Genomic DNA, 18,869 nt, shown 5'->3' with positions numbered 1-18,869 from the left:
ACTGAATTGTAGAACCATGTACACAATCTGCAGCCAGATGTTCTTGCAGGTCTTTGGAGGTGATCTTTGGGTTGTGTGCAACCATTCTCACAATCCGCCGCATATGCCGCTCTTGCACTTTTCTTGGTCTGCTAGACCTGGGTTTAACTGCAACTGTGCCTGTGTCCTTCCATTCCCTGACAACGTTCCTTACAGTAGAAATTGACAATTGAAACCTTTGGTAAAGCTTCTTGTAGCCTTCCCCTAAACCATGACAATGAATAATCTTTGTTTTTAAGATCTTTTGGGAGCTGTTTTGATGATCCCATTCTGTCTCACTTCAGCAGAGAGTCAAAGAGAAGTGCAACTTGCATTTAGGCACCTAAAATACATTTTCTCATGATTAAACAGACAATTCTATGAGGTTCAAGGCTTAACAACATAATCCAACCAACTTTGCGTTTAAAGTCATCAGTTTTACATGCTGTTACAGGCATTAAAATCAACAAAACCACAAGGGTACCCATATTTTTGCACAGCCAGTTTTTCACATTTTATTTTATTTCATACAACCAAATACTGCTTTTCAAAAAATCTTTGTTTGGAAAACATCCCAGTACTTAGTTGTTCCTGGTAAATTAAAGACATACCACTTTTATCTTTTTTTTGTGAAAGCAGAGTCAATTATAATGCCGGCTGAGAGGGGTTCCCAAACTTTTTCATATGATTGTATATATATATATATATATATTTGTTTTTAATAATTTGTTTGATAGTTATTGTAAATATTATTGCTATAATTAATTCCTGTATATGTTAAACATATTACATGTAAAGTTATGACACAAGACAAAATACATCCACAATACATATTCACAGTGCCATTCATGCCTCACTTTTATATTTGTTAAAATTGATGAAAAGTGATGAAATAAATGAAAGTCATTACTCAGCCTTAATAGTAACAAGTAATCAGAGTTATATAGCGGCTGTGGCTCTCGAAGTAGAGCAGGTCGTCCATTAAACCACAGTTGGTGATAGGATTTATGTGTAAGAGTCCTTGAGCAAGACATTGAACCTGGAGTTCCAATGGGCTGGCCAGCACTTTGCATAGCAGCCTGCCAACCTATGTGTGTGTGAGTGTGTGGAAGTGCATCAGGTAAAAAAAAAAGTGCTGTATAAATCCAGTCCTTTTACCATTTAGAGCAGACAATGTGTTTTCTTTCTGAAATGTGTTTCTCTACTGAACAGCTAACGTATTTATACTGTCACACTATCTCTACACTGAGGTTGGGATAAGAAATTAAACTTAATTCAGCTGAAGTCTTCCTGTACCTCTTCTTCAACATGCTTACTTAAAGTGCCCAGATGGACCCAGTGATGAAAAAAATTATGGTTTGCAGAGACTCAGAACATAAGGCCAATGTTGATATTAACCAGAGTTATACGTACATTCTAGAAATCTAATCAAAGTTTGAGGTTTCCATTCATAGCAGGAGTAAGCAAGCTATTGTCTCCTGTTGTGCATATGACAAATAAAGAATCTTGAATCTCCAGATGCTGCCTCGCTAAATGTCTCAGACTATTTCTTGCTTCTGGTTTCAGTAGTTTAGTCGGATACTAGATCTGGGACTTAAGCGAGTAATCAAGGATAATGAATACCATCTGTAGAGATCTTGATTCATGTTACACCAATGCCAGCAAGGACAAAAGCAACGTATCTGATTTTATAAATAAAATACACAAAAACAAACTGATTCAAGTGTGTGGGGAGGATCTAGCTCGTCCCTTCTGGTCGTCAAACTTGTGAATCGGGAGTTACCGTTGTGAAATGTGTTGTTGACGAGTGTTACATGATCAGCTGTGGGTTCTGCTTTGAACTAGTCTAAACAGGGCAACTTTCCAGAAGCTGTCTCACCTCTGATGCCTCTATAGTGACAACATTTCTGATTTCTCTTTCTCTCTCTGTGATAAACAGATCCCTTAAAGCTGAGAGTTATTCTTTCAAAATGATATGTGCTAAAACAACCATTGTGTAGTGTAGTGACTCTTATGAACATGTATCACTTTGTTTTCACAGCTCCGTCCTTTCCTGACAAGATGTCCCCAATCAAATGTCTCACCATGAAGGACTATGAGAACGTAAGTGATTTTATCAAGTGGCACTTATGATACTACTGACTATTTCAATCGTTTGTAATCTGCTGTCAATTGTTAACACATTGAAACACTGAACTTTTCTTGTATGAGGTCATGCCGTCCACTTTACCCAAACACAGCAAAACAGGCTATTATCATTTATTAAACCTGATCCTCAGTCTGACGAATAGCAAGCCACACTGACCATTTAAGGAGAAGTAGTGATGAAGTGTGTGGAGGAGTAGGATTGAGATGGGCTGAAGCCTATATTTCAGCATTTGAGTGGAATGCATGTTCAGATTTTTTGGCTTGTGGCTGCCTGGCTGCAGAGGTTTACGGAGGGGTCCAGACTTCTACCTCCTCCCTTTTCACTGTCTACCCAACCCCCCATTACCAGATGTATGCTGCACTGAGCCTGGAGCACAATGATGCACAGTCTACTTCACACACATTCTGCACTCACACACATGATGCAAGCATGAAGGCCTCCCTTCATTTGAACAATTGCCAGACGCATGGACCACATTTTTGCTATGTAAACATGTTGCCCCGCTTTTTCCTACAGATAAAGCACTTAACAGCTTGACCCAAATGATTTGTCCTATCCTTGTTTTCTTCTTATTATTATTATTATGTAGAAAGACACATACTACAGTAGATTTAATTAAGGGGGAGACAGAGCCTCAAATATTCTTATTCTTCATTATATTGAGATTTGTTGTTCCGTTATTTTCCTGTAGATTTAAACTTTTTTGTCATTTATCTGCAGCAAATCACAGCTCTGAAGAAAGAGAACTTTAACCTGAAGCTGCGCATTTACTTCATGGAGGAGCGCATGCAGCAGAAATGTGACGACTCCACTGAGGACATATTTAAAACGGTATTATATTTTTTACTCTAGTATGAAACGTGTCTATTGGCCTTTATGTCTTTGTCATGCATTTATGTGGCCCCCGCAGTGCCTTTTAAGTTGCATGTGACTCAGTGTTTCCTACCGAGGCTAATTGAGATGACGACCTCAGCCACAACAACAGCTGGATTTTATTCAACCCAAAATCCCATTTGTGATCTGAGAACTGCTGTCTTGCCTTTTTCATTGTTTCTTTTTGTGAGTGAGATTTAAGAACCTTGGAATCTACCGGTCCCATTAGAGCCGCTCGTCTCTCTCCTTATCTTCAGTTTGAAAGATGAAGTGTCATACAAGAATGTTCGTTATCTTTGTGCACACTCCAAGATAAACCTTGAGATTTATCAATTATATTGACATGTATTACCGGAAATGAACCGTCTGTGCCAGTGTTTTTGTGACTATTCTAGATGTGCAATTTGTGCTATAACAGAGTGACTGTTTTCTGTTTATAGAACATAGAGCTGAAGGTGGAGTTGGAGTCGATGAAGAGAGATGTGGCAGAGAAACAGGAGCTACTCGTGTCTGCATCGTAAGTATCGTCCACTATACAATCCTGCTGTGCTGTTGGCTAAATTCACGTTTGGTGTCATTTTTTTTAAATCAGACAAAAACACACATAAAGAAAAACGGTGACATGGACGCCCACTGGGCTGGTGAACATGTATATGAACTCTAGACCAATTTCCCCTGTGTTCTAGGAAAGCTTTAGAGAGTCTGGCTGGTCGAGAGTCAGGGGAACCCCGGCGTCTGAGAGAGCAAGCTCACAGAGAGATGGATGCACTACGGGACGCTTGCAACAAGAGGATAGCTGACCTAGAGCAGGTGAGTCAAGAAATGATTTCATCCTATTAAACAGTACAAATCGTATTATAGAGTTACTTTCCAAATATTTGTTACTTGGCAAAGGACTTAAATGGCTGTAATTTACTCCCTGAGAGCAGGAATTTCATATATCATCCCCAATAAAGTGCTTTCTTTTTCTCTTAAAAATCATGATCACTCAGTTCCTGTTGTTTGAATGATCATATTAACCAAAATGTGTTCTTCTGATGGTAGACCTAGTTATCCATTGCAGATAGTAATACAAATCTGCATTTGTCTTAATAACTTTGGTGTTTGTCTCATTTGGCCTTTTTTGTCTCATGTCAGTGTCTGCGAACGGCGGAGGACGAGGTGGAGAAGATGGCAGGCATCGCTGAGCAGGAGAAGCTTAAGAGCATAAACATGGAGAAGCAGCTCCAAGCCCATGGTCCACTGAGCTCCATCCCCTCTGTCCCCGGCCCCAACCTAGTCCAAGACCTGCAGCAGGCTCTGCAGGAGAAAGACAAGTAGGGACACGAGATCATCAAAGTCACATTCAAATGATGTTGTTTTTCTATATAAAGACCTAATTGTTTCTGTTTTGCTCACACCAGTATCATCGAGCAGCTCCATATCACTTTAAAGAACCAGGAAGCTGTGATCCATCAGAAGAAAAGTGCAGACCGAGACACCAATGCACCATCAGCTGACAGTGTAAAACAGCTGTCTGCTCTCATCGCCACAAAAGATCAGGAACTTGAGGTATGACTCTTGTATTTTGCTAAATGTGTGTACTTTAGGGGCTTTCCTTTTGCAAATACATATCTATTTTTTTATTGTATCATTTGTTGCCATTTGTAGAGAGTACATACTGTATATTCATAGGAATGTTATGTATTGTGTATTGTCATTGTTGGCCACTAAATAACTAAAAGTTTGTTTCAGATCAACTAAATATAAATAGACATTTAAGTGACCTTTGACTGTCTATTTCCCAGGCAATGAGAAATGAGCTACATAGAGAGAAGGATCAACCATCACCCAGCCATCAGGTTGGTGTTGATTTTGTCATTAAATCTCTTTGTAATAGGCCATAAAATTGCTCACTGGACATTTTTTATATAACTAGTTGTCACGTCATTCTATCATACCCTGTTCCTAGCCTAATCGTATAATTGTGCATTAATGTGTCACGACTCACGTTATATAAACCCAAACACTCACCGACCGAGCAGATGCCGTAGGCTTTGCTCTATGCTGTACGCACAAAGTAGGCACTGTTGAAATCAGAGGATTGACCATGTTTTTCTGTTGAACGACAGGAAAGGCTCTCTGGCATGTTTTATGGCTTCCTCTTTTTCATTGTGTGCCTCCTTGAACAACACTTAAGTTTTTTTTCTTTGCTTCAATGAAGAGGCTGGGCAGTCTTGTTTGTTGGGACTTTGGTGGATTGTCTTCTTGGCAAAAAAGGGAGTTTGAAGTAGTCACTACTGGTGCTCCTTGATTATCTCTTGTTTTGCTTCAAATTTGATTGATATTTGTGACCTATAGAGTAATCTCTCAATTTTCCTTAGTCCTATATATGACATTAATCCTGTGTTTTCCACATCTATGTTTCCAATGCCAGCTATATGATTTTAGACTCTGTGGGACATGTTGATTTGGCAGATTTTATGCAGTGTAATGTTTGATGGATAACTATCGTATAAAACTTAAAATGTTACACTTGTCCATCACATAGAGATTTTGCAGTACAGTGTGAAAGTGGTCATATGTAGGGTTTTTTAGAACGTGCTGTGTTGTTGATATGAAGAGTAGAAAGCTGTTACTTACGCAGTGTCTATCCATAGTTTCATGCCTTGGCGTCTGAACTCAGGTCACTGTGTTAAAACTGGATTACCTTGCTGTCTGGAGACGGCTCCTCTGAGAGTTATTTATGTCTGTCCTTTATTAAAGGGGAAAGGAAGACGTTGTGTAATCTGTCTGTGTTTGTCAGAATGTGTGATCAAATGAGTGTGAATTTGCAAAATACTTTGAAAAACTATGGACAATGCATCAACCAGGAATGCTCCTGGGACGTGGCAGGACTTGGAGTGGCCTCTCACCGAAACAGGTGGATTTGCCAGAAAACACCTCTTCTAATCTTAAAACTGTTTTTTGTATGCATGGCCAGAAAGGATGGAGTCTATAGGAGTTATTTGCCGTCTGGTGCCGTCTTCACCAGTTCTCAGATTTCCCCATTAAGGCACCTCGGAGATGATCTGGCACCGGCCATAACACAAATCACTGCAGCAGTCCAAGAGGATTTGATCTGATTGAATGTGTTGGGGGAGAGTGGAAAAGAGGCGGGAGCAGGGATTATCAAAGGCTTAGGATTTATAGTGTTCTGCACTCTCCTCATTCTCCTCTCTGCTTCTCTGGCTGATGCAGTAAGAGAACATGATATATGGCCATTCCGTGTTTGGCATGTTCATGACCATTATGCACGCCACTTGTACGTCAGTGTGAGGCTTTTTGGACTTGTTTTATGTGGGTGATTGCAGAAGATCTAAGGTGCCATGAGGGATCCGTGTCGTATATGTGGAGTTCGTCTGGTAGGAAGCCAGTGTCGCTGGATCTTCAGCTCATCAACGAATAGGAAGCTACAGGTCATCCTGTCCCACGTGCTGGGCAGAGAGGTGACTCGTGATGGTCATGGAGAGTTCCTCTGTGGGAAATGTGTGTTCCAGTTGGAGAAGGTGGTACAATTTGACATTAGCATTAGCCAGCTAAAGGATGAACACAACAGTCAGATCCAGAAACTGCTGTTGGAGAAAGACCACCAGATCCAGTGTATCATCCACATCTACAAAAAGAACAACCAAGGCCTGGACAGCTGTGACTCGGGGAGCTCAACCTGCAGGATTCCACTCAGGTCTTCTGGGTTAGACAGTCCTGACGATGAGTTTGAATGTCAGCCGACCTCTGAAGGACAGCAGCTCAGCAAAATTGGTAGTGGAAATGTGGCGAATCGCATGAGAAGGTGTGTGAGTCTGGATGTGATCGCTGGTAAAGGGGCATTCCCTGTGCGCTCAAACCTCAGGAGCAGCAGGCATGGATCTGCAGCAGGCCTTGATTGCTCTACAAAGACTCTTGGTCTGCGAGGTACACGCCCCCATTCTCAGTGCATGTACCTTGACCTGGTCCATAGCAAGGGCACACTGCCAAGACCTGGATTCAAAGGTCGCTCTGCATCCTTACAGTCCCTCAATAGAGAACTTTCCTCAGAAAATCCTCCAGACCCTCCACCCAACCGTAAACTCAGGGAACCCAAGATCTTTGTTACCAGACATGGTGCCACCACTGATGACCATGGAGGAAAGGTTCAGGCCAGAGCACTGCTCCGAAGCTCTTCAGGTCAGCCCTCTGTCATCTCTGACCTGATCCAGATCCTACGCTGCATCTCCAAGCAGCAAGTTTCTCCCCCTGCAGGGAGCCACATACCTGTCCTGAAGAGGTTCAATACTACTGGCACCCTCAAGCCCCGAGCAAAGCCCAGACACAGAACGGCAGAATTGAAGTCTCTACATGACCTTACAGAGGAATATGATGATGAATACACTCCTGTGAGAGTGAAGGTAGATCTCTTGAGAAATTCTAGCTGGGCATATTGCTGTAGTAGCTATAGAACTGGTAATGGGCTGTGACAGGCCACAGTTTTACTGCTTAACAATGCTGGTTTTAATATTTTCCCCTTCATGTATTTTCTGCATTTGCTTAGAACCAGAGCAAGTTTGACCGATTGGAGTCCTGCAATAAGCGGCTGACAGAAGATCTCACCCAGTCAAAAAGCACTAATGAGAACCTGACTAGAACGCTGGAGGACACCCAGGATCAAAACAAGGTACATGGATGAAGATATATATTTTTTTTATTAGATTGTGAAGTTTTTTGGAGTAACTTCACTTCTTTATGTGAACAGAACCTGTTGGGCAAGTTGGAGGAGAATGAGAATGAACTCGCCTCCGAGAAGAAAAATGCTCTCAAGCGAGACAAAACAATCCAGGGGCTGACCCAGGTCCTCAGAGAAAAAGAAAAAGAGGTAAGGTTCATTAAACATTATTGTTTATTGTGGGGATAACTGTTCCCAAAGACAAGACTTCTGCTACCTGTGCAGTCAATCATGTTACTTCTACTATGCAATGCTCTAACAACTTCCTGTCTGTCTTTCTTTCTGTGTATTGCACAGATCGCAGAGCTTTGTCATGAGATTGAGGACAGGGATGACGCTTTATCCAAGGCTAGAGAGGCAGCACATAAAGCCCAACTACAGAAATACCAGGCAAGTCATGTACCTTTTATAGCAAGCCACTGGCTCCTTGCTCTTTGTGTGGCTCTACATTCACACAGTATATTATGTCAGTATCTCTTTAAATATGGAAGTTTTTTTTTCTCCATCTCATCGGCAATAAACACATTGTAAAAACCAACATTTCTTCCATATATTCCTCAGGGAGTAGAAGAGCACCAAAATCTATTAATGGAAAAGCAAACCGAGCTGGCCCAACTCCAGGGCGACCACCATGCCAAGGTGCTCGAAGCCCAAAAGCTACAGCGCGGCCTAGACAGGAAGGAGCAAGAGCTGGCTGACTTGCAGCAGGCAAAGGACCAACTAGAGATGGAAATGGAGGATCTGCAACAGCAGAAGAAGAAGGGAGACAAGGCTCTGAATGTAAGACAACTGGTAGGACAGTAGTTGGCTAGTTTGATGTATTGGTATTTAATGACCCATTCTGTCATCTGGTACTATAAAAATATATACATTTTTGCGTGAAAGTATTATTATTTGGCCCCTCTAGGATCAGACCAACCAACTCAAAAAGCTGAGTGGTGAGATCAGGGAGAGGGAGAGCGCTCTGGAGCAACAGTACCAGGACCTGCTGGATCAAACCACAAGAAAACTGCAGTCCCATGAAGTCACCATCCAGCGCCTCACATCCACTCTGGCTGATAAAGAACAGCAGCTACAGGTGACACGACAACATTAAACATAAACACATATTTCAAACCAAAACATGCAATTATTTTGTGAATATATTAATGTTGTGTTTGTTTTTTCCATTGAGAAATCTGCAATATTGTACATTGAGATTTAGAATATACTTTTTACATAATTATTTTTTGTTTTCTTCAGGAGTACATAAACATGGTCAGAGACTTTGAGCATAGCAAAAGTCCAGGAGGAAGCGATAACGTGCTTTCCAAGCTGCGGCAAAGGCTGAAGGAAAAGGAGAAGGCCCTGGAGGTTTGCATTCCTTCTGCGTAATCATCTCACCACGGCGACTATAATTTGATTCTGACCTTGTTCTGTTTGCTCTCTCACAGCAAGCGCTGGATGAGAAGTTTGCTGCTATCGAGGAGAAAGACAATGAGATCCACCAGCTGCAGCTGTCTCTAAGGGAGAAGGAGAGAGATCTGGACAGGCTCAATAACCTGCTCTCTCACAACGAGGAGACTATCAATGTAAGCAGATTATATGTGATTTGGATGTACTTTTAGAAGAGGGCCAGAAGATAAAATGTACCTTTCCAAGTAATCTGAAAAAATGTTGTTGTTGGGAAGTTGTTCTTCAGTCTGATGCATCGGTCTGCCCATTCTTCTCCTTCCAGAGTTTTGACAGTCTGATCAAAGAGAAGGATGCGGAGTTGCAGCATCTCGCAAACACACTTAAGAACCTGCAAAGAGCCAAGCAAGATGTAGAAGATAACTTGAACAGATCACTGAGGGAAAAGGACTCCATCATCAGCCAGCTACAGCTCTCCCTCGAGGGCAAGACAAAGGACATGCAGGTTAGCTGAAAAATAGTGACCTTACTCTGCTGTGTTTGACCTGGGATGTTAACATATGCAAGCACATCAATTAGATTGTGTTTATATCCTGAGTTACTTTTTGGTTTTTCTAAATCAATTTCATTCTTGTTTTTTAGGAGATGACTGAATCAATGTTGAGCCAGTCACAGACTCACGCACGTGACTTAGCTGAACAGATGGGCCAGAGGTTAAAGGTCACAGAGGTTATGTTGGCGGAGGCTGTGAAGGCCAGGGAAAGGCTGGTTGCTGACAATGAGAGTGCTGTGGAAGGGCTGTTGGCCACCATCAGCAGCAAGGACCAACTCCTCAAGGTCAACAATTAATTATGAAAACATTGACAAAGAAGGTTTTCGCAACACATGGTGATAGAATATAACAAAGAATGCTATACAATACAACTAAAGTAACATGCAAATGAGAGAAATGTAATTATATTTGATTTAATTATACAGACAATGTGCATTGACACATGTACAAAAAGCCATTCATATGTACCGACTGTGGGCAAACATCACATAATCTAATTTCTTTAATCTGTTCTTTCTTGTCCCTAGGAGTCTGCAGAGCGCTACAACCGCATGCTGTCTGAGCGCACTGTAGAGATCCAGGAAATGAGGAAGCAGCTGTCTGATAGGCAGCAGCGGCTTGCCACTGCCGAGAAGCAAAGCTCCACGACAACACAGGAGGGTTATTTAGAGACAGCAGAACTCAGAGCCCAGCTCGCCGAAAAAGACAGCCTCATCAACGTGAGTTCCTCTGGGATACAAACACAGTCACTTGACCGTAAAATGAGCTCGACTTACAGTCAAGGAAGCCTAACAGTGAGAGGAAATCAAAACTCCCAATGAGAACAACACTAACCATACTCCTCTCGTCCATTCTGACTCAAAATCAATTGGTGGCCTTTTTGAAAAACATATGATTTCTTATTATGTTCATGGCGTGTTTGTTACTTTGCAGAAGCTTCTGCAGCGTGCTCAGGAGAGGGACCAGTTTCTGGCAGAGATGAGGCAAAAGGAGGAGCCGGATAATGTGTTGGAGCTCAGACAAACTATCCAGATCATGCAGGAGAAATTGGACGAGAGGGAAGGTAAGGAGTTTCAGACCTTTAAACTATCTCACTGGATATTTATTTGTAAGTCAAAGCACACTTAGGACCTAGCGTTACATTTTGATTCTATTTTGTCTGCTGTAAAGCTGAGTTGTCCAGGAGGAACAGCGAGGACAATGTGGAGAACATTCCCACCTCCAAAAAAGCAGTCGTTGTCTTGAAAAAGGAGCTAGCACAGAAAACTGAGGCACTGAACAAAGCACTGAAAAGGGAGAATGAACTGAAGGTCAGTTGATTATTCATCCATAATTGGAACTCTTACCAACAAGTGTCATATTGTGTTATAATCCCCTACTTTTCTTGATGTCCAGATCTCTTTGGCAGAGCTACAGTCACTGCTATCTGAGCTGGAAGGTCGCAACGAAGGTCAGACTGCGAACATTGAGTCCCTGACTGCCACTCTAAAGACCAAGGATGAGATTATCGATGTAAGGATTCCCCCATTCAATTGACAAAGTCAAACTTTCAATCAATGAAACACACAGCAGCTTTGCATAGGGAGCTTTTCTTCTGACTACTCTTTGAACCCAGCGGCCTCTTCTTATGGAGTATTGGTTCTCATGTTTTGTTTATGTCTCTGTGCAGGTTCTCCACCAGCGCCTCAGTCAGAGAGGGGACAGTCGGGCCGATCCTACCCAGGATCGGGTCATTGGCTCGGGCATGGAGAGGTCACTCCCAGGGCTCCCTCAGAGAGAGAGAACCATGATTGGTGGTGACAGCCAGCAAGAAGTAAACTTGACAAGCTTATCTCTTGAATGAAACCAGGAAAAAGCATATTTTATACTTATAGATAAGATATTAAGACCATTTTCCTTTCATGTTCTGTCTCCCCTAAGGTTTTACCAAACCTTTTGACCTTGCAAGAGGAGCACGGTGCTTTGAATAAAGCCCTAAGAGCCGAACAGCAGCTCTACTCCAGCCTGGTCCGGACTGTAAAGGAGCAGGACAGGTAGGGATAATTAATGATCCCTGGAACTCTTACATTAAACTGAAAACATGTCTTTCATTTGGTTAACGTATGTGACGGACCAACCTTCCTCTATGTATATTCATGTTTGTTTTCCAGTGCCCAGCGTATCCATGCTCTGCAGCTGGAGCTGACAGCGGTGCAGCTCCTCAGGCAGCAGCTAGAGCAAAGCATCAAAACTAATGAGGAGCTCAGGGACGACTTGGAGAGAGAGATACACAGAGCCAAACTCAGAGAAGGTGCGCTGCAAACACAGGGGATTGTAGATGAGGAACTGAATGAATGAAAAAATCACACATGAAAGAGCATGTTTATCACTGTCAACTATTATAAGTCTTTAGAGGAGTTAGGAAACTATAGCCCAGGGAGACGTTTAGCGACAGCTCCTTGGGAAAACATACGCACACACAAACACACCTGTCGTCTTTGTCCTTTGTGTTCACTCTAATAATATCTCCTGCTGACAGGTTCACTTCCCCTCTTTATATGTCACCTCATTCAGCATGCACACCTGCTCCTTCCACTCCTCATCTGCGTGCACTCTATGTTCTTTGCATCATCATCACCTTCTCATCTGCATGTTCTGTCCACAGTAGAGTTGCTAGCTACCTGTTTTTTCTCTGTCACTCGTTAAATGTAAAGGCTTCACACTCATCCATTCCACACTGTTTCTCTGTTTCTCTGTCATTTATAACAAAGTGAATAAAAGCTGCTGTTGTCCTGTCTCTCACTTTTAACATGCTGTCTACTTTTTTTTTCACTGTCCCACTAAAACATTTGGTTGTCGGTTGATTGCATCACCTCTCTAACTGATTACTAATCCAACCATCTGTCATTTCATTTCACAAGCATGTCATTATATAACAACTTTTAAACAAGCTTTCTAATACTTCTACTGCTATAGTATCCAATGATAACCCACTTTAGATAGTCTTCCCTGAAATAAATCTTAATAAATAAATAAAATCTTAAGTTTTTTATCTTATGACATCATATAACTAAAGTAATTCACAGTTACTGCTTCAGATATGTGACATCAGAGCGCAGCCTTGAGACTGATTAATAGTGTCACTGTTTGCTCAGTTAGTCGTCTAAGCCAAATGACTCCAGTGTCTGTCCACATGCACGTGTGTGTGCTCGCCTTTCTGTGCACGTCAAGCACAGGCTCATCCCCCCCCCCCCCCCCCCCCCTGTCGACAGCGAGCCAGGTGTATAAATAGGTCAGCTGTAAGTAACAGGACCACATTCACATTGAACGTATGATAGACGTAGCTACAGTTACTACCAATGAAATTCCACATTTCTTGTTTTGGTTATATAATCATTATAATATACAGTGCATACAATGTGTTCATGCCACGTGTAGGGAAACACACAGAAAGCCATGGTGAATATGCTTATTTATTGTAACACTTTGAGTGTGCCAATTTAGCATTTTATAAGCAGTATACAAAACACACTATAATGTCTGCAGATATAATTAAATTATTTTAACATATTTATTTATATAAGATATTTTCTACTGAAGACATATTTTATAATGTTTTACTAAATTCATTATTCATTATATGTGGCCCCTACAAAATCACCTCACTTTACATATTACAGAAGGGGTTGGGGGTATGAAGTGTTGCTTTATATATCTATATATTTGTTTATTAACGTTTTTTCAGAATCGCTAGCTTACCTGATTCAACTTATTCGGAATTTTTTATATGTATAGGACAATCATGCAAATATGTATTATTACATTTAAAAAATGTAGTGTGCCTCTTGTTTAGTCCAATCGTACATCACCCCAGTGTTTTTATACTTGGGAACATTTTCAGTATATATTATCGTAACAAACTCTTTTAAGTCACACAAGTCTTAACTACAAATGATACTGCATGTGAATCATTCTGAATGTATGTCAAGTTACTTACATTCTAGCCAGTGGAACACCTACATATACAAAAACATACTTTGTCATTGTGTAACCCTCTGTGTGTCTGTTCAGGTCTGGACCGGATTGATCCTAAAGAGCTGGAGAGCACAAGACATCAGCTTGAAGACGCACAGCGCTGGAATGCCTCTCTGCAGGCTCGCTTGGGAGCCATACAGAACCGTGGAGGAGGAGTCGGTGGTAAGTGTAGAAAATAAATACACTCCACTTCTTATTCAAGACTTTTTTGGTAAGTAGGATCCTTTTTATTTAGGTGTAACTCTTAATGTGTTTTTCAGGAGACACTTTGAGCTTCATTGGAGATCAGACTTCCTACATGAGTATCTGTGTCGGCGAGGGTCAGGACGACAGTTTGTCTCTACTCTCTGCACAGGAGCTCAGGCAGAAGGTGAATTGCTTTTCACTAATAAAAAGTATTGTGTCATTTTCTATATTTTTTACAGTGGACTCACTCAACAGAAAAATGTAGAACAGGAAGACAAATCGTGCCAAAATGAATACAAATCTCTCCTGGCCCTAGGTTCTTGAGCTGCAGGATTGTGTCAGCAGACTGCAGACTGTCAACACCGAGCTGCAGAACCGACTGTCACTATTGGAGAAGTCAGACCATGACACATACGACAAGAAAGACAAAGACGTGACCAGCCGTAGCCCCTGGAAACAGGTTAGAGGCCACAAAAGAGAACTGCAAATGGAGGAAGCTGTACCTAAAGTTACAGCATCGTTTATTTCCTAAACCTAACAATAAAAAGGGCAGCTTTTATTCATTAACCACCAAATTCTGTCTGAGTCATTGTCCTAACATCCACTTTTAACTAGCTTCTTTTCTAACCTCTGAACCTACATCCTAACCTTAACTCTGTCTAGTCTGTTAACTCTGTGGTACTGTATGTCTTATTTTTCTAACAAGCGTGTTTCTTGTCTGTATTAGAAGATGAACCCTCTTTTTCTCCTCCACCTTTCCTAATCAGTCCCTGTTTTTGTTTTTTGTCCTTATCTCTGTGTCCCACAAAACGGTCTCTTTTCACCATGCCACATTAGACACGTCATACCATTCTGATGTTGCTGTGCTGTGTTTTATGGATTCTGTTCCCGCATTAAGTTTTCTTTTACCGAGTCATTTGTGTCATACTCGCCTCCCATCCCATTACTCTAGCAGCTTGAGAAGACGCCAGCGGGACACAATAGGAGGAAGCATCACTCTGGTCTGGATAAAGAGAGTCAGACCGACATCAAACTAGGACAAGTATGAAATAGATAATAATTTATTCAAATTTTTAAAGAGTTTTGGAAATACATTAAGACAAAATCTAAGGTACATACTTGGATTTTACCTTTTTTTTTTGTGTAACCATATTTGTAATCTTTCCCTTTTTAGATGGTGTCTGGAAAGCTTTTGTGTGATATGAGTATGGACAGTGATCTTAGCCAGAGTAGAGAGCATGCTCAGTCTGGCAACTTGGACACTGGAAAGAAAGATCACACAAATTCAATGGCACTTAAATCCTTGCTGACTGATAGCGGGGCCACATCAGTCTCGCACCTCAGGTGGGTCTTTTATTCAGAAGTTTCCAAATCCCACTCTTTTCCTTTTTGTCTGTGACTTAAGAATACGTCTTGTGAACATTACAGTATACATTTTCCTATTTTTTTAGAGAGGAGCTTCTCAGACTAAGATCAGAAAATGCAAAGCTACGGGGTCTCCTGAAAGAACAGAAGTCTACTGAAAGCAAGGAGAAAGAGAGCACAGACGCCTCGGGGAACAGCAGTGACGGACAGGCCGAGTTGAGAAGGAGTTTGGAAGCACTGCAGGTCGAGTCAGAAAGGCACACTGAGGTCATCAGTCTGTCGAAGGGAAAGGGAGAAAACGATAATGAGGTGACAGACGGGGTGAACCCTGTCACCACTGAGCTAATTGTCGGCACCGCAGAGGGGATTGAGAGTCTACACACTAAAGGGCAGTCACACGGCAAGAGTGCACAGCAGCATGTGGCAAAACATGGGGTAAGTTTTATTATAGTGAAAGTATAAAGACGAAAACGGAGCTGTCAAACGATTGTTTTTTTCCCAAATCGTGATAAATCGACAAAAAAATTCTGTAATTTTGCATTTCACAACAGTCTTTAGTTCCATATTAACAATGTTGAGTAATTATTACCAGTGTATAATGATTGGGAGTCAAATGAATGCAAAGAAAGGTACTTTATCAACTTATTTTAAAATCCAACGTCCATTGCTTCCTAAATGTAGTGTGTAGTGTCAGTGTTTCTAATTTCTGTTTAATTTTGTTTTCAACTGTAGGTTGGTGTCAAATCTCGCCTCCCGGTCCCTGTGAGGCTCAGATTAGTGGATGCTAGCAGCAGCAGCAGCATGCCGTCTGTGAGCTCCGACCATCTGAAAACCGATGCACTTCCGCACCTTCATTTGAATGATGTCGATGGTCCTGACCTGGTGGACTCCTACTTCCCCATGTCACCCGACCACAGCACTTCCCCTTCTTCCAGAGACGTGCATCATAGCGGCAGTACAGAAGGGTCAGACAAAGGCCCTGAAACCAGACTCACACTGGATGAAACCCCGACCGAGTCTGCTCTCCTCACCCAGCTGGAGCTGCTCCACCAGGAGTGTCAGGAGAAAGAAGTCCTGATCAACAAGCTGAGCGAGCGGCTAGCCGATTGGGAAGAGATTCATGCTAAGCTCCAGGAAAAGGACCGCCTCAACCGCCAGTATGTTGAGGCCTTACAGGCTGCGGAATCCACCATCGCTTACCTGACCGCCTGCAGTCTGGACAGCCAGGGAGGATTTGGGGCACACACCAGTTCAGGTGTAGGTTCTGGCTCTGTGGCCACAGATGCTGCCCTCCACAGCAGATGCATGGATCTTCAAAAAGCACTGCAGGAGAAGGAGCAGCTCAACAACCAGCTTCTAGAGCTTCTGAACATGGCAGAGAGAGCCATTATCTCCTCTGAAGGCCAAGAAAATAATCCAGAAACCAACGATTTACGTTTGAAGATAGATACGACCTTACAGAAGGTGACTGCGCCATCCTCAAATCCACAGAGCCCAAGAGGTGGAAGTACTGAGGACTCAACTATACAGGAGCTGCAACGGAACGCTGACTCTTTGCAACAGGCACTGTGGGAGCAGAGTAGGCTTAATGCAGAGTTGCAGGAAAAACTGAGAGCTTCAGAAGCTGCTGCTGCTGCTCAGCGTGGCTACAACAATAACGGCGCCCACCAGAATGATAGAAGTTTCAGGCAGATGGCAACAGCATCACTTCAGGAAGAGGAATCAAAGGAGCACCGATCGGAAATTGGAGATTTTGCTAATCTAGAGAATATCAAAGTTCTCATGGACTGCCTCAGTGCAGCAGAATCTGCCGTTGCCTCTCTGGCAGAATACTGTACAAACGCCAGCCCCATGGCTTCTAGAAGATCGTCACAGCCCAGCACTGACCTGCAGATGAATTTAGACAAACTACAGAGAGCCTTGAAAGAGACAACTGAACTGGGAGAAACCACCAAATCCAGCAGAGTTCAGTCAACTTCAAAGGGACAACTTCACCAAGAGCTCCACAGCAACCTCTGCCTTCTCGCCAAGGTTTTCAGCGATCGCACGCAGAGGATTTCTGAACTCCAGGCTTCACTACAAGAAGAGAGGGGCCGTAAAGAGGAGAGAGGGGCCCACATGCAGGAGGCCAAGGGATTACCACCCAGTGTTCAGGTCCAACTGGAGACTCTCCATAAGGCGCTGAGAGAGAAGAAGAAAGCCTGTAAAAGCCTGGAGGAGAAGCTGGCCACCGCTCTGACCACACCCTCCCCTGAAACTGCACGGAGAGGTAGGATAACGCACACTCATTTTCATGAGCAATTCAAAGTTTTTAATACATCTGTGATTAAGTAAGTTGAGTTAAGGCGAGACACTGCAGGTGAATACTTACATTTTTTGGGGCCAGTTATGCACATTAAAGCTATTATTTTTTGTATTACAATTTTTTCAGAAATATCTATATAAATATGACCATTTGCCAATATATAACAATGTTAAATTGCATGTCTTTCAAAACTAAAAATCCATATGATATGAAGATGATCTTAGTATGAAAGAAGACAAAAATCGCCAAAAATCTCTAAATTGACCAGCACTTGAAAAAGTCATATATTTGCCTGCCGTGTCTCGTCTTAAACTCCTTTGATAATCAGATGATGATGATTAGGGACACCATTAAGGAAAGAAACAAGATTCTGTGTGAACCTTAAAATGATCTGTCTAACCCGACATACATTGCCTTCTCCAATGCCAGCTCTGGAGCAGGATGACAAAGGCGTGCAGGTGGATTTGCAGGACCTGGGTTACGAAACCAGTGGCAAGAGTGAGAACGATAGGGAAGAGAGCAGTAGCACAGGTAGAAGGCTTTTAGACAGACGCTGCATGTCTGTCTGCTGAGTGGGCACTACTAATCACACATGTGGATAGATTTTCACTATTTGTCTGCATGAGGAGTGAACAAGGGAAACTGTAACACACTGTCTCTTACCTTGAGGAATGTTTTTCTGTTTGGGTCTCATAACAACACACTCTATTGGTTTTAATTTAGGTGTTTCTCTGTTTTGAATGGGCTGTCAATCTTCTGCATTGACAACTTCTTGCATGTTTCCACTTGGAAGTTCAGGGATGTCTTTAAGAGCACACTTATTAACCTTTCACCTTTTTACTTGTCTTATTTCACAGTCTAGCTGTATCTCAAATGATTTATTTCCTCACATAGCACTATCACTATTTTCTTTTCTCCACAACTTGTGATGACAACTTGAATCTCTAGTTGATTGTTTCTGTGTCCCTTGTGTTGCCAGATCTGGAGGTTGGTGTGAAGCCTGGCTGTAGTGCCTCTAGCCTGCCGTCCCTTCTGAAGCGTGAACAGGCAACCTTCTCCTCCACTGAAAACCTGGACTCTACCTCCAGCACCCCGTACCCCAGTTCTCCAGCTCTCAGCTCAGCAAAGGTATTCAACTTTTAGCTAAACTCCTCCAATGAACAAGTGTATGATTTCTCCACATATTGAGCAGTGCTTTGGGATATAATTAGAGATATACTTGATATTAAAAGAGTTTGGGCTTTCTACAACCTTCCCAAATCCCAAAACACAAAAGCAAATGTGTAAGAAATGC

The 18,869-nt window shown here is 42.2% G+C and overlaps 1 protein-coding gene across 6 annotated transcripts in view; it reads left to right on the top strand.

Moving 5' to 3' along the window:
* cdk5rap2 (CDK5 regulatory subunit associated protein 2) overlaps window positions 1-18,869 on the top strand; it is a 39,085-nt gene that overhangs the window by 10,124 nt on the left and 10,092 nt on the right. For 3 of the 6 annotated variants that reach the window (XM_080046966.1, XM_080046969.1, XM_080046971.1), the window contains exons 3-34: window positions 2,060-2,121; window positions 2,888-2,998; window positions 3,481-3,557; window positions 3,727-3,850; window positions 4,178-4,356; window positions 4,444-4,591; window positions 4,828-4,881; window positions 7,590-7,712; window positions 7,791-7,910; window positions 8,058-8,150; window positions 8,322-8,552; window positions 8,668-8,838; window positions 9,003-9,113; window positions 9,194-9,331; window positions 9,478-9,657; window positions 9,795-9,989; window positions 10,233-10,424; window positions 10,639-10,768; window positions 10,876-11,015; window positions 11,101-11,217; window positions 11,375-11,518; window positions 11,626-11,738; window positions 11,856-11,995; window positions 13,756-13,881; window positions 13,980-14,089; window positions 14,222-14,365; window positions 14,858-14,947; window positions 15,080-15,249; window positions 15,357-15,705; window positions 16,003-17,539; window positions 18,005-18,106; window positions 18,555-18,703. In XM_080046966.1, the coding sequence (XP_079903092.1) occupies window positions 2,060-2,121; window positions 2,888-2,998; window positions 3,481-3,557; window positions 3,727-3,850; window positions 4,178-4,356; window positions 4,444-4,591; window positions 4,828-4,881; window positions 7,590-7,712; window positions 7,791-7,910; window positions 8,058-8,150; window positions 8,322-8,552; window positions 8,668-8,838; window positions 9,003-9,113; window positions 9,194-9,331; window positions 9,478-9,657; window positions 9,795-9,989; window positions 10,233-10,424; window positions 10,639-10,768; window positions 10,876-11,015; window positions 11,101-11,217; window positions 11,375-11,518; window positions 11,626-11,738; window positions 11,856-11,995; window positions 13,756-13,881; window positions 13,980-14,089; window positions 14,222-14,365; window positions 14,858-14,947; window positions 15,080-15,249; window positions 15,357-15,705; window positions 16,003-17,539; window positions 18,005-18,106; window positions 18,555-18,703 (5,870 nt within the window). The remainder of the gene's footprint in view (window positions 1-2,059; window positions 2,122-2,887; window positions 2,999-3,480; window positions 3,558-3,726; window positions 3,851-4,177; window positions 4,357-4,443; window positions 4,592-4,827; window positions 4,882-7,589; window positions 7,713-7,790; window positions 7,911-8,057; window positions 8,151-8,321; window positions 8,553-8,667; window positions 8,839-9,002; window positions 9,114-9,193; window positions 9,332-9,477; window positions 9,658-9,794; window positions 9,990-10,232; window positions 10,425-10,638; window positions 10,769-10,875; window positions 11,016-11,100; window positions 11,218-11,374; window positions 11,519-11,625; window positions 11,739-11,855; window positions 11,996-13,755; window positions 13,882-13,979; window positions 14,090-14,221; window positions 14,366-14,857; window positions 14,948-15,079; window positions 15,250-15,356; window positions 15,706-16,002; window positions 17,540-18,004; window positions 18,107-18,554; window positions 18,704-18,869) is intronic. The other 3 variants (XM_080046968.1, XM_080046967.1, XM_080046970.1) reach the window with 3 other exon arrangements.

Source organism: Ammodytes marinus, assembly GCF_949987685.1.
Source record: "Ammodytes marinus genome assembly, chromosome: 18".
In the NCBI taxonomy this organism is placed as follows: Eukaryota; Metazoa; Chordata; class Actinopteri; order Uranoscopiformes; family Ammodytidae; genus Ammodytes; species Ammodytes marinus.
The sequence above is the reverse complement of the archived record's forward strand: the minus strand, read 5'-3'. Positions and strand labels throughout refer to the sequence as shown.